At 39.4% G+C, this 15,408-nt stretch overlaps 1 protein-coding gene across 4 annotated transcripts in view; it reads right to left on the bottom strand.

Moving 5' to 3' along the window:
* CNOT10 (CCR4-NOT transcription complex subunit 10) overlaps nucleotides 1-15,408 on the bottom strand; it is a 63,404-nt gene that overhangs the window by 28,028 nt on the left and 19,968 nt on the right. For all 4 annotated transcript variants that reach the window (XM_060162457.1, XM_060162456.1, XM_060162458.1 and 1 more), the window contains 6 exons: nucleotides 15,064-15,206; nucleotides 12,114-12,200; nucleotides 11,475-11,558; nucleotides 9,904-10,021; nucleotides 6,601-6,750; nucleotides 4,637-4,839 (listed from right to left, as the gene is read on the bottom strand). In XM_060162457.1, the coding sequence (XP_060018440.1) occupies nucleotides 4,637-4,839; nucleotides 6,601-6,750; nucleotides 9,904-10,021; nucleotides 11,475-11,558; nucleotides 12,114-12,200; nucleotides 15,064-15,206 (785 nt within the window). The remainder of the gene's footprint in view (nucleotides 1-4,636; nucleotides 4,840-6,600; nucleotides 6,751-9,903; nucleotides 10,022-11,474; nucleotides 11,559-12,113; nucleotides 12,201-15,063; nucleotides 15,207-15,408) is intronic.

Here is a 15,408-nt window from a genome sequence, read left to right on the forward strand (position 1 = left end):
TTAAGATCAATGTGGAGTTTTGGGTGATACAGGAAATGTCTGGTAGTGAAGAGATGAGTACATGAGTCTGAAAATCTGCAATATACACTACACTTTATTAGTATAAGGTCTAAAGTAATTCTGAGGAAAAAAAGCAATTCAAGAATGACTCAAGGGCTTCCCTGGTGGCACAGTGGTTGGGAGTCCGCCTGTCGATGCAGGGGACGCGGGTTCGTGCCCCGGTCCAGGAGGATCCCGCATGCTGCGGAGCAGCTGGGCCCGTGAGCCATGGCTGCTGGGCCTGCCCGTCCGGAGCCTGTGCTCTGCGATGGGAGAGGCCACAGCAGTGAGGGGCCCGTGTACAGCAAAAAAAAAAAAAAAAAAGAATGACTCAAGTGGGACTCTGTGCTTCCACTGCAGGGGGTGCGGGTTTGATCCCTTGTCAGGGAACTAAGATCCCACATGCCACAAGGTGCGTCCAAAAAAAAAAGAATGACTCAACTAACAAGGTCCTACTATATAGCACAGCACAGAGAACTACATTCAGTATCCTATGATAAACCATAATGGAAAAGAATATATATAAAAAAAGAATGTATTAAAGAAAAAAAAGAATGACTCAAGCATTTATTTAGAATCATTTATTTGGACCATTCTGTGCCCCAGGCGCCATGCTGCATGTGATGGGCACGTCGATGTCAGAGTAAGGAAAATAAAAGCCACAAAAACACAGTGAACAAGAGAAGGGAAGCAGCTACACTTCCTAAAACACAGATCTTTTCCTTCTTAATTGAAAGTTTTAATTATAAGTGTCAACAACATATACATACTAACAAGCTATATATGTCAAAATTTACGTGGGCACAATTCTTACCTTCTAAAAAATTAAAATTCTAAAGCCCTGTAAACATTAAACTGAAAATAGTAAAAGCTACTTATACATATAGTTTTTTTTTTTTTTTTTTGATATTTCACTACAGTACATCATCTCACTACAGGAGCCTGGTGATGCCAATTTCCTTTATCTTCCCCCTTCACTGTAAGTCTCTGATTTACCTGCATTTTGTAAAGTCCTGCAGATTCTCATACACAGGAACAAAATGGAGCCAATTCATAGGAACTTGCAGAGATAAACTCTGCCCTGCAAAAAGTCCATCTCTAAATACAAATGTTTCTGTACTACTTATTACTTCTTGCTCCGTAACCGAACTTTCTTATAGTTGTACTTCCATATATGTATGACTTTAAGCAAAACAAGGATTCACTTGTAGATTCATTTTAGAAAGAAAGTATTACGTAACACAAAAAATACAATAAAACTGACTGGAACTATTTTGTCTTGAGGAGGCGGCTAAGGAACATTAGTGAAAAATAAGAAAGAGTGGATATTCTGAACCATGATTGGAAGGCCTTCTCTTCTGACCTTTTTTCCTGGTGGGGTGATAAATTTGTGATGGTTTGTCCATACTCTCTTCCCTGATCCTTAAGGCTGTAGAAGCTGATCAGATGGCTAGATCTGGATGGAACTAAAATTCCACAATAATATACCACAGCTTCAATAATAGATCAGTAGCCAAAAAAAGTGTGCCAGAACAGTCTTTATTTATTTATCTATTTATTTATTTATTTATTGTTGTGTTGGGTCTTCCTTGAGGCGCGTGGGCTTCTCGTTGTCGTGGCTTCTCTTGTTTCAGAGCACGGGCTCTAGGCGCGCAGGCTTCAGTAGTTGTGGCATGTGGGCTCAGTAGTTGTGGCTCGTGGGCTCTAGAGCTCAGGCTCAGTAGTTGTGGCACATAGGCTTAGTTGCTCCGCGGCATGTGGGATCTTCCAGGGCCAGGGCTCGAACCCGTGTCCCTTGTATTGGCAGGCAGATTCTTAACCACTGCGCCACCAGGGAAGCCCCCAGAACAGTCTTAATGTAAAATAATGATATGTAATTAAAGTATTTGCAATTTTATAGTGTCTTGGCAGTAGGAACTGCACTCAAGAAATACGAGTTTCAGAACTCAGAAAAATAAACGGCACAGTTTCAGAAAAGTAAATGGTTCATGGTGATTTTTTAAGTAGCCTTCTCTCTTTTTTTTAGAAAGAAGGAAATTCTACCATTTTGAATGAATGAATGAATGAATTTGGCTGCATCGGGTCTTAGCTGTGGCACGTGGGATTTCTGCTGCGGCGTAGTTGCGGCACGTGGGCTTAGTTGCCCTGCATGTGAGATCTTAGTTCCCCGACCAGGAACTGAACCTGTGTTCCCAGCATTGGAAGGTGGATTCTTAACCACTGGACCACCAGGGAAGTCCTAAGTAGCCTTGCGTTGGGTCTTCGTTGCTGCGTGTAGCCTTCCTCTAGTTGCGGCGAGCAGGGGTTACTCTTCATTGCAGTATGCGAGCTTCTCATTGTGGTGGCTTCTCTTGTTGTGGAGCACGGGCCCTAGGCATGTGGGCTTCAGTAGCTGTGGTGTGCGGACTCAGTAGCTGTGGCTCGTGGGCTCGAGAGCACAGGCTTAGTAGTTGTGGCACACGGGCTTAAATGCTCTGCAGCACGTGGGATCTTCCCCGACCAGGGATTGAACCCGTGGTCCCCTGCATTGGTAGATGGATTCTTCACCACTGCGCCACCAGGGAAGTCCCTGAGTCTATGTTTTTTATCTAGCAAATCTTTTCTTATATATCATACACTGCCCAGGTAAACATAAACTCTGCATCTGCCAGAAGAGGTCTGAAACAACATGCATCAGATAATGAGGACAAAATGACCTCTTTGGCATCACCAATTTAATAATTAAATTGGTTCTGTTTATTAAAAAATGAATTTATTTTGGAAGGTACAAAGTGCTCTGTTCAGCATCCCTTTTGTCCTGAGTAAATAAATGTTATGAAATTTTATTTGGAGTTCATAATTTTTCCTGTTGGGATTTTCCTCAAGTGTATTTTGGGGTTGTTTTTACTGTCTTTTCGGTCACCTCAGGTTTTATTTTACTTTATTTTTCTGTCCTTTTTTTGGTTTTGGCCGTGCTGTGCGCAGCTTGCAGGATCTTAGTTTCCCAACCAGGGACTGAAAGTGGGCCCTTGGTAGTGAAAGCACTGGACAGCCAGGGAGTTCCCCACCTCAGGTTTTAGAAAGAGGAGAAGCACAAAGATAAACATAATTGTTTATAGCAAATTTCCTATTAGTAGCACAGACTGTGAGTGTTCTGGTATCCACCAAGCTATGGCAACCAAGTCATCTTTACCATTGTTTAAAAGTTACAAATTTAGGGCTTCCCTGGTGGCGCAGTGGTTGAGAGTCCGCCTGCCGATGCAGGGGACACGGGTTCGTGCCCCGGTCCGGGAAGATCCCACATGCCGCGGAGCGGCTGGGCCCGTAAGCCATGGCCACTGAGCTTGCGCGTCTGGAGCCTGTGCTCCACAACAGGAGAAGCCACAACAGTGAGAGGCCCGCGCACCGCAAAAAAAAAAAAAAAAAAGTTACAAATTTAGAACTTTCCAGAAAAAATGGGAGGAAAAAACCGTCAGAATGAAATCCATAGAAGAAAGACAATCCTAAAAGTACTATTTCTAAAAATAAGTAATTTTAAAAGAAAATGTTAAACCTTACTAAGGCCTCCAACACTGATTAAATTCATCACATTAAAGAGAATAAGCAATTTCTACAGATTCTTTTGTTTTAAAAAAGTGTAAATTCTGCCTTGAGTTGTTTATCAGCTAATTTAAGAATTATCTAATAAGAATGTTGTCCCTTAAAAGAGACAATGAAATAAACCATTAAAGCCTCAAAGACAACATTCATCTCTTCCCCCAGTGGCATACTCAAATCATAAGCTACTTTAAGTATCAAGTGTGAAAACTGCCAGGCAAACACACCTCTTTAATCCCTTTAGTTCCTGTAGTTGCTTTTCAGGAAGTGTTATCACCTATGGCAAGCATGCCAAGCAAAACCTCAGGATGCCATACCCCCCACCTCCACAGACCTGATGAGCCTGAGCCCAGCAACGGCGGGGGGGTAGGGGGTGGCTAGGAAATGGGGTGTCTGGTGATTCTGATACAACCTGTCTTTCCCCTACCTCCCACTGACCCCTCCCCACTTGAGATTCAAAAGGCTTTCACCAACTGCCGTTTGGAGATAATCTAGGCATGGACACTAGTGTAAACTGGCCTATTTCTCACGGCCACCGTGGATGAACACGTGTCAGAGAGAAACAGCCTGGTAATCCACTAACTCGACAACATTTACTGAATCAAAAGTAAACCCTGCAGGCACTGGAGGAAGCACAGCATAATGCGGTTCTTTCCACACTCACTGTGTTATCAGCAGCCCTCCTTTAATCACTGGGCGCACACACCACTCTCACGCCAGCTGATGGCGTGGCCCCTGCCCCAGCAGCTCGCAGACCACTGTTTCAACAGATATGACCTTCTTAATGGCTTCAACTTTTCAACATGACTGCTGACACATGTTGCCGTGCTCACCAAGAGTCAGAAAGTGAACACATGACTTCATGAAACTAAATTTTGTCCAACTGATAAAGAACAGAAGACTATCTTTACAAATTCCCTGAGAGTTAAAAAGGGGAGGAGGTCTTTATGTTACCAAGTATTTATTGCTCTCTATGCAACAAGTGGGGGTGGGGTGGGGGTTCAAAAAGACAGAGACTCACCCCCTTATTGGCAGCAATGCAGCACTCAGCCAGCCTCAGCCAGAGGCGGGGGTTTGCATGGTAAACCTGAACAGCTTCAATCAGACACTCAAATGCAGCAAGAGGCCTTCCAATGTGAAGCAGCTGAATCCCACAGTTATACAGCAACTCATACCTCTTGTTGGTTAGTAATGTACACATGGGTCTTCCTGAAAATTTTTTGCCTGATGATAAAAAGCAGATGAGAATCATCAGATTTAAAATAACAGCTCCACTGAAAACATTTATTCCACTAAGTACTCAACTACTGCCTTTTTGACACCAATGACCCCAATCCCCAATCTGAAGTTGTAAACAGCTCTCACCACAGTGATGATCTCCATCCCCAACCCCACAAATATCCTCCAGAGGCATCTCAGTTGTCTGTGCTTGTGGGGCCAGAGATGTGTCTTTTCATTACCAGCTCCTCAGGCAACAATGTTCCAGGAAGGCAAAGACCCACTCTCACTCCACTGAACCTTACACTACCTTTGCACACTTTTAGAGCCTGCAAGAAGATTCCACTCCTTTTCACTTTCAGTTCAGTTAGCCATGTTATCATTATGTGTTTTCTTAACCAGAAACATTCAGTTAATCTTAGGTGTTAGGGAACTTTACCACGGAAATAAAAAATTAATGTACTATATACCTACAGTGACTATTGTTCACTCACTTATTCTTTTTTTTTAAAATTAATTATTTATTTTTGGCTGCGTTGGGTCTTGGTTGCTGCACACGGGCTTTCCCTAGTTGCGGCGAGCAGGGGCTACTCTTCGTTGCGGCGCGCGGGCTTCTCACTGCGGTGGCTTCTCTTGTTAAGGAGCACAGGCTCTAGGTGCACGGACTCAGTTGTTGTGGCTCGTAGGCTCAGTAGTTGTGGCTCGCGGGCTCTAGAGTGCAGGCTCAGTAGTTGTGGTGCACGGGCTTAGTTGATCCGCCGCATGTGGGATCTTCCCGGACCAGGGATTGAACCCGTGTCCCCTGCATTGGCAGGCAGATTCTTAACCACTGTACCACCAGGGAAGTCCCACTCACTTATTCTAACTTTTGCAGGCCATAATAAAATGAGACTAGGGAATTCCCTGGCAGACCAGTGGTTAGGACCTGGCACTTTCACTGTCAGGGCCCAGGTTTGATCCCTGGTTGGGGAACTAAGATCCCACAAGCCGAGTGGCGTGGCCACAAAAAAAAAAAAAAAAGAAAAAGAAAAAAAGAGACTGTGATTTTTGGGATACATTTTCCATCAATTAAATAGTCTTTAAAATATTTTAAAAAGCGGGACTTCCCTGGTCGTCCAGTGGTTAAGACTCCATGCTCCCAATGCAGGGGGCCTGGGTTCGATCCCTGGGCAGGGAACTAGGTCCTGCATGCTGCAACTGAGAGCCCACACGAGGCAGCAAAGATCCCGTGTGCTGCAACTAAGACCAGGTGCAGCCAAATAAATAAATACATAAATATTTTAAAAAATAATTTTTTAAAAATTAAAAAATTTTTAAATATTTTAAAAAGCTAAATAATTGCCTGATTTTAAGCATTTCAGATCAAGGATCCACATCCTATGAATATTAAAGGAATAAACTCTAGGAATTTGCTTAAAGATTGTCAGGTGCTGTCAACAGTATCATATTTGAAACTCTGAAAGGAAGCTAGAATAAAACTAGTTTGGCACAGTCAAGAAATCTTAGCAAAATATTTTGCTTTATAGCATTACCATATGGGATTACTGACTTTCAAATCCATGAAAAAATGAATGTAGCTTAAACTTCTTTAATTATTACTCAAAGGAGCAACATCTACTAAAAATCCCGAGTCAAACTTTTGGGCAGGATCGGTGTTAAGTGTATGTAAGAACACATGGCATGCATTTTATAACCAGATGCTTGCTCTTTAAAATCATATTTTCCTCAAGCAGTAAAATATAAACTGTCCCCCTTTAATGGGCTTACCTGGATCAGTGCTACCTGCACTGAGCTGTGCACAGACGTTGTCGTTCTCCTGCAGAGCCTTTTTAAAGTAGAAAATTCCCAAATTGTGCTTGCTCATGGCAAAATGGATACAACCAAGATTATTCCAGAACATGCACCTCAAGCATTCACCTGAGAAAAACATACATAAGTTTATCCACAAATTTTACTGCTGCTACATATCATACAAGAATCAGGCTTAGCAAGCAAGAGTTAATTATATATGCAATTCTACTCAGTCCTTACAGAACAGTTTACAAGGCATTTGAAATTTAGGAAACATGAAAATTTTGTAAATTCCTTTTCTCTTAAAATCTCTTATTAAAGGTGATAAATCAATCCTGCATATTGATTTTGTTAGCCTGTTTAGTTTTTTCTTCTGATTTAACTTTTAATAATCATAGGCAAATAATACAAAAATGCAAAGGACAAGAAGTATTTATTAGTAACATATGTATGCACTGCATCCGCACAACAAAATATTATGTACAAACTGGAAGGAATGCAGCAAGCTACAGAAACAGTCAAAATATGTTAAATGAAGAATAGCAAGAGTATATAAACAGAACATGGAAAATCCTGCTTTGCTTTGTTCAACTCTTAAGTCTCCACTCTTCTTTCCATTCACACTCCTTTAAATATGACTATAGCTGAGCATCTATCTTCCCATGTGTGTTGGGCATTTGTATTTCTTATCCTGTACACTTGGCTCTTCCTGCTCTTTACCCATTTAAAAAATCTGGTTACAGATGTTTTTCCTATTGGTTACCTGCTAGTGTGTATGTTATAGAAACCTTCTGTCACATCTGTTTCAATTATTTCCCTCCACTGCCAGTTTGTCATCTGTCTTGTGACTTGGTTCAGAGTGTGTGTGTATGCTTATGTTTTCAATCATAAAAAGTTTTACATTTTTATGTGGTCAAATTTGGTAATCTTTTCTAAATTGTATGGTTCTTAGATTTTGGATAATGTTTAATCGAGGCTTCCCCACCACAAAAACAAAATATTCATCCAAGTTTTCTTTTGCTGTTTTTATGATTTTATTTTTACATTATAATCCTGCATCTCTCTAGATTTTATTTTGGTGTAATGAAAGCAATCCATGTTTTTATAAAATGTTTTTTTTTGTTTTTTTTTTGGTATGCGGGCCTCTCACTGTTGTGGCCTCTCCCGTTGCAGAGCACAGGCTCCAGACACGCAGGCTCAACGGCCATGGCTCACGGGCCCAGCTGCTCTGCAGCATGTGGGATCTTCTCAGACTGGGGCACGAACCCGTGTCCCCTGCATCGGCAGGCGGACTCTCAACCACTGCGCCACCAGGGAAGCCCTCTAAATTGTTTTTTTCTAAATGGTTTCCCAAACATTCCAAAACAATTTACTGATAGTCTGTCTTTTCCTCAATGATGTAAAACACCCAACTAGATTGATAAAATTAATAATCAGAATATTCATTGAATGCTAAAAATTAAAGGTTGGCCTCTGATATGTTTTAAAATTAAACAATGAGAATATTTAAGAAAGAAAAAAAAACTAGGCGGAGGAAAAAAGAGTAAGAAATACATTAATATGTTTTAAAGGAGGTTGCTTCTGGCGAGTGGCATTATGAACAATTTAGGAGAAATTCTATTCCCAAATCTTCTCTAATAAGCCTATTTTATCAGCAGCAAACACTGAATTTTATGTGTGGGAAGCAAATTAAAGATTTTAAAATTAATACTATGAAAAATATCAATACATTAAAGTATATAACTATATATAAAATCTATCCTATTAGATTATCATAACTGTTGACTAGTCGACTACATGTCCTGCTCCATTTTAAAGACTGACAATATCTGAAATTCTGAAATCTGTGTCAAGACAATTCTAAGTAAAATTTCTGCAATGTATATTACCTTTTTAGTCTGAGAGACCGTTCCAGTTTGGGTATTACAGGGTCTCTGAGGAGAAACTATGACAATAAAAACATGAAAAATAAAAATTTAACAGAATCAGAAATGGGTACTCAGAACAAATGGAGTACCCAAGAGAATTATAATGGAAAAAACTGACTTTCTCCATCCTCTATGACTCCACTGAACTGAAGGGGTGAATGCGGGAAGGTTTGAGTATGTTTGCATGTGTGTTCTGTGCATTGGTCTGAATAGAATCTCAAACGAAACAAACACTATATTCATCCTTTGCATTCTGAACTTGGTACAAAATATTTTCAATAGTTTAACCTTGGGACTTCCCTGGTGGTCCAGTGGTTAAAGACTTCGCCTTCTAATGCAGGGGGTGTGGGTTCGATCCCTGGTTGGGGAGCTAAGATCCCACATGCCTCGTGGCCAAAAACCAAAACATAAAACAGAAGCAATACTGTAGCAAATTCAATAGAGACTTTAATTAGATTTTTTTTTAAAAAAATAAATTTATTTATTTATGTCTTTTTAAAATTTTTATTTATTTATTTTTGGCTGTGTTGGGTCTTTGTTGCTGTGTGCGGGCTTTCTCTAGTTGCGGCGAGCGAGGGTTACTCTTCATTGTGGTGCGCGGGCTTTTCATTGTGGTGGCTTCTCTTGTTGCAAAGCACAGGCTCTAGGGCACGCGGACTTCAGTAGTTGTGGCACGCGGGCTCTAGAGCGCAGGCTCAATATTTGTGGCACACGGGCTTAGCTGCTCTGCGGCATGTGGGATCTTCCCAGACTAGGGCTTGAACCCGTGTCCCCTGAATTGGCAGGCAGATTCCTAACAACTGTGCCACCAGGGAAGTCCCAATAGAGATTTTTAAAATGGGCCCCATTAAAAAAAAAAATCTTAAAAAAAATAGTTTAACCTCATTTCTTGAATAAACTGATTTTCCTTCTTCCCCATAAAACAGCAATGATATGAACTTAAATGACAGCTACAAATTCTACCTTTCATTTTAGTATCATATTATTCACTGCTTTTATGGGAGAGAAGGGAAAAGTAAAAACATTATGATCTCATTTCCTTAAAAGGACTCATTTCACAAAGCAAAAGACCAAGGACCTTATGCCCTGGACAGAATTTCTAAGCTGGTATTAAAACCAAAATGATATAAAGAGCATATGAAGTGAAAGAAAAGTAAAATAAGAAGGGAGGTTTCTTTTAAAATGGAAATGAGTAATAAAATACCAGGAATTTTCTGAAGCAGCAATAATAAAACATTTTCATTTAAAAAATTAGCAAAAATCACTCTGAACAGCAGTCTAGGGAAAAAAACCAAGAAACAAGGCATAAGAGTCAGGAAGAAAATACCCAAACTTCACAATTTTCTTTTACCTGTTTTCATGAATCCTGGATGCTCAGCAATGTTTGAACTATTCAACAGCTTCACAGCTTTTCGATAATTGCCTCTTAAGTACTCAAAATTGCTTTTAAGAAACAGGGAGGGTGCAGACTGTAAAGAAAACATAAGTTTCTTACAGTTTGTACTCAGATGCCTAATGTGAGATCATAATCAGACTGTTGCACTGGCATGTGGTCAAGGGCATACATGAGTCACTTAAGCCACGGTCACAAAAACTATGGTCTCTGAGCTTTCCATCGCTCTCACAATCTAAAACAATGAAACCTGGCAGAGAGCACTTTACAAACTGAATTATTAAAGGTCTACCTAAAAAAATACATATAACATATATGAGTAAGAATACAGTCTGCAAAATATCCACTGACTGTCTTCATCTATTACACTATTAATTGAAAGCCAATGTAACAGCAGAAACTAAGTCCTTCATTTTAATGGTTATTACAGAGACTGGTGATCTCCCTTATTTTTTAGGATATAAATACACCTCCATTAGAACCCAAAGAAGTACAAATAATCAAATGCTTTTCCAAGTGGGGGAAAAAAGTGTCATTTTATGAATGGAAAAATTCCCTAACAGAATTCCTTATTTTCAAGGGCTAATCTTGCTGTTACAAAAATCATGCTTTAGATCACAGACCACCTTTTGCTTCTCCTAAAACTTCCTCCTGAAGTTTTCCCTGATTTGGGTATGACTAACAATTGTTTATTTTCCTGTTTGTCTCTCCCCTCTGATGATGGTATACTTTAAGGAAGGGAATCATGTCTTTTCTCCCAAAAAAGGTTTGATAACGGCTGGCTGGCTACTTATACTTAAGCCTTTCCCTCTTAGCCTCAAGTCTACCCTTCAGGCCTAGGCTGCAAGTGTTCTCAAAAATCACCTGAGTAAAACTGACCCAGTGGCCAATCTAGATCCTGCCTGAGATTTCTAGAGTCAATTTTCCTGAACTATTCCTTCTATAAACCGTATCTCTTTATGATTTCACACTTTTAATTAACAGTTTTCCTAAACTTTCCCTCTACTGTCTTTAAAAAAATTACTTATTAGTGGAGGGATGGGGTGGAGGGAAATGAAGGAGTAATTATAACTCAAGTACTCTGGCACTAATCAAACTGAAGGTATTGTCAAGCCAAAGATCATTTGGAAGGGGCAGGTTTGGGCTACAACCAAACTGTTTATCTTTAATAAATGTTTTGAGTATAATCTAAAAAAATCCTAAAGTGTCTAATAACAGTAAATGTTTAAGTGAATTGTGATAAACCACTCAAAGAATTCTGGACAGCTATTCAAAATGGTGGTTTTGAAGGCTATATACCAAAGGGAAATGCTTGTTATAATTTTAAGTGAGAAAAGTATGATGTTAAATTATAGACACAGTATGATCACTACTTCACAACTCAGTATAAAGGGTTACAGCTGGCAGTATATATACACTATAATAGACTGTGATAAATTATTTAAAACTGATATTGTCCAAATAAGAAAATTTACGACATAAAAGCTGCTAATTGAAAAAAAAAAGAGAAAACTTAAGAAGAAACTTACATTCCCAGCTGTGTTCATGACAGACTTGATTTCCCTTTTGCATGCCTTCAGGGACTTCATTTGGATATACGCTCTTACTTTATACTGTCAAAGGAAAAACGCTAGTATGTAGGAACTGTAGTGGATTTACAGATGCTGAAGCAATTTTACTTTCTAGTCAAGAAAATTAAGCCCAATCTGTTCACAACAGTTATACCAGTTACTTGCAAAAGCGAGTTTAAAATTATCTTAAATAATCTATTTTTATTGTACTCTTGGAATATACTTTTAAAAACTAAAACATGGCAGGATGAAATTTATAACTAAGTTCCAAGCAAAAATCCTATTAATTCTTAACTGCATATGGCTAACTAACAATGAATTTTAAAATTCTACAAACTGATTTTTATCATCCAATACATTCCCAGGCCATTTCTCTCAATTTTCTATAGAGAAGTAAAAGAAATAACATTGCATTATCATCCTGAGCAAAATATATTTAGAAGGATAAACATGCTTCTAAACTGTAATACTTCAAAGCCAAATAAGCATACATGCCTTGAATTATTTACTGCTCTCAATGATCTATCACATTCTTCATCATTCATTAACTACTAGTAAATACATGTCACATATAACTTCTCTTAAAATTTATGCTACCTGATGTATCTTTGACTTCGCAGCTTCTATTAGAGCTCCACTTTCAGCTTTATGATTAGACCCATCTTTGTTGCTGTTATTACCAGTCTGTAGGGTGGTGAAACAAAGTTAACCAAAATTAAATATTTTTAACCATAACTGAAATCACTGATTTCCAAGTGAGCTAATCTGAATCACCTAGAGAACATTTTCAAAATTCTGAATCCCAGGTCCCAGAGATTCAGGTTTAATTGTTTGGAGTGGGTCACAGGTGTAGAGAACAAATTTATGGTTACCAAGCAGGGAAGGGGGGAGGGGTTGGGACGAATTGGGAGACTGGGATTGACATATATACACCACTATATATAAAATAGATAACTAATGAGAACCTACTGTTTAGCACAGGGAACGCTACTCAGTGCTCTGTGGTGACCTAAATGGGAAGGAAATCTAAAAACGAGTGGATATATGTACACGTATAACTGATTCACTTTACGGTACAGCAGAAACTGACACAACACTGTAAAGCAACTATACTCCAATAAAAATTAAAAAACAAAAATAGTTTGGAGTGGATGACAAGAAACTCTACTTATAAGAAGCTCATAGTTTAGTATAGTGATGGGCTAGGTTTAAAAAGCCTGGATAGGGCTTCCCTGGTGGCGAAGTGGTTGAGAGTCCGCCTGCCGATGCAGGGGACACAGGTTCGATCCCTGGTCTGGGAAGATCCCACATGCGGTGGAGCAACTAAGCCTGTGTGCCACAACTGCTGAGCCTGTGCTCTAGAGCCTGCATGCCACAACTACTGAAGCCCACGTGCTCTACGGCCCGTGCTCCGCAACGAGAGAAGCCACCTCAGTGAGAAGGCCAAGCACTGCAACGAAGACCCAATGCAGCCAAAAATAAATAAATAAATTTATTAAAAAGAAAAAAAAAAAGCCTGGATATTACTTGGTCAGAACTCAGATTGTCTTTCTGCAACCCACAATAGATCATGTCATTCCCTCTTTAAAAACATTCTCTGGGGAATTCCCTGCTGGTCCAGTGGCTAAGACTCCACGCTCCCAATGCGGGGTGCCTGGGTTCGATCCCTGGTCAGGGAACTAGATCCCACATGCTACAACTAGGAATTCGCACGCAGCAACGAAGATAATGCGTGCTGCAACTAAGACCCGGTGCAGCCAAATAAGTAAATAAATTAAAAAACAAAACAAAACAAAACTTTCTCTGCTATCAACACTGCCAACATCATACCCTAAACACCTAGCAAAGTATTCAAAGTCCTTCACGATCTGACCCATATTTGAGATGCCAATCTCACCCCAATGATCTCCATCACATCCCTCAGGTACTCCCCAGGTCAGATGACCAGAAATCCTCCCACACACCACTCTCACTCCTTCTGTACTCTCTACTCTGCCAGGATGGTCATCCTGCTCCATCTTTCCTCTTCTGACTTGTTGAACTGTTACATCTTTCAAGGCTCAAGTCAAACATCCAAACTGCTCTGAAACGTTCCCTAACCTCCTTGCTCCTTGTCATGAACAGATTTTGCTCCATCTTTCTCTTCCCACAGATGTGAGTTCCTTGAAAAGCAACAACTGCAGTGTTTTCATTTTTGTCACCTTAGTACCACCTCATAGAGTACACAGCATCTGCTGAAATGAGTTATATTTCATCAACTATTACAAGTACTGAATGTAAAAACGAAATGTTTTACTACACGACAGACAGTGTTTGGGAATAATGCTAAGATTATTTAACTGAACTCTCAGATATACACGCCTGTAAAAAGTAACGCTAAATGTTTATTTTTAAACCTCAAGAACTTATACAGGCAGAAAGAAATGTATTGATAATCTGTTTTCTACAAACACTCCTTTTTCAACAAAGAAGCAGGAAGAGGAAGAAAGAAGGATCATCCCTTGGCAGCCAGAAGCACAAGCAAAATGAAAAACATAAGAACGAAGATGTGTTCTTAATTTACACCAAGTGTCTCCAGAACGTGGTGAAGCTTAATTGTCATAAGTATGTCCTCTTTTTGAAGAACTTTAATGATGAAATTTTCCCAGATAATGGAATTTTGTGGTCTTCATTCTAATCTTCACATTCTGTAAAACTAATATCTCACACATGAAAAGATGTGAACATATATCCTTGGTCATTAGGGAAATCAAAACTATTATGAGATACTACTTCACACCCATTAGGATGGTTACAATTTTTAAAAGACAGGTAAGAGCTAGTGAGAATGTGGAGAAACTGGAACCCTCAAAAGTTGCTGGTAGGAATATAAAATAGTGCAGCTACTTTGGAAAACAGTCTGGTAGTTCCTCCGAAAGTTAAACATAGAGTTACCAAATGATCCAGCAATTCCACTCTTAAATACACACCCAAGAGAACTGAAAACATGCCCCCACAAAAATTTGTACATCAGTGTTCATAGAAGCATTACTTATAACAGCCAAAAGAGGAAAACAACCCAACGTTCATCAGCTGATGAATGGATTAAAAAATGTGGCATATCTACATAACGGAATACTATTTGGCCATAAAAAGGAATGAAATACATGAAAAAGGAATGCTACAGGCTACACATGGTAAACTGAAAATAATATACCAGAGGCCAATCACAAAAGGTCACATAGTGTATGATTGCATTTATATGAAACGTCCACAAGAGGCAAATCCACAGAGATAGAAAAGTAAACTAGTGGTGACCAGAGGCCGAGGGAAGGAGGGAAAGGGAATCACTGCTAACAGGTACAGGGTTTCTTTCCAGAGTGATGAAATTATATAGTGGTAATGGTTGCACAATTCTGTGAGTATACTAAAAACCACTGAATGGTACACTTTAAAACGATAAATTTTGTGTATGTAAATTATATTTTAATAAAGCTGTTAAAATATTCAATAACCATAAATATTAATCATACTTTACATTTTAGTTTGATCACCTCAGAACACTCACCTCATTCTTTCCATTTTTGTTATTGTTGCCCTGTGAAATCATTTTTTCTAGAACAGCAAGAAGATGTAAAGCTTTCTCAGCTTGGTAGGTTAATATATACAGGTCTACGAGCAAAAAACACACTGCTTGGGCAAATTTTTCTTCTGGGGGGGAAAAAAACATGAAAAGAAAAGTCACAATCCAAAGTGAAGCAAGCATCTCAGACCATTCCCCACAGAAAAAGCTCTAAAAGCAAAGCCTGAGTCTTGACTTAAAGGAATATTTATTACCTAGAGCTGTGGATGGAAGCCACAGTGTCATTCTATTAGGCATCTCAAGGCCTCTCATATCAGGGATTCTACTGTC

The sequence above is a fragment of the Lagenorhynchus albirostris genome, chromosome 10 (assembly GCF_949774975.1).
Source record: "Lagenorhynchus albirostris chromosome 10, mLagAlb1.1, whole genome shotgun sequence".
In the NCBI taxonomy this organism is placed as follows: Eukaryota; Metazoa; Chordata; class Mammalia; order Artiodactyla; family Delphinidae; genus Lagenorhynchus; species Lagenorhynchus albirostris.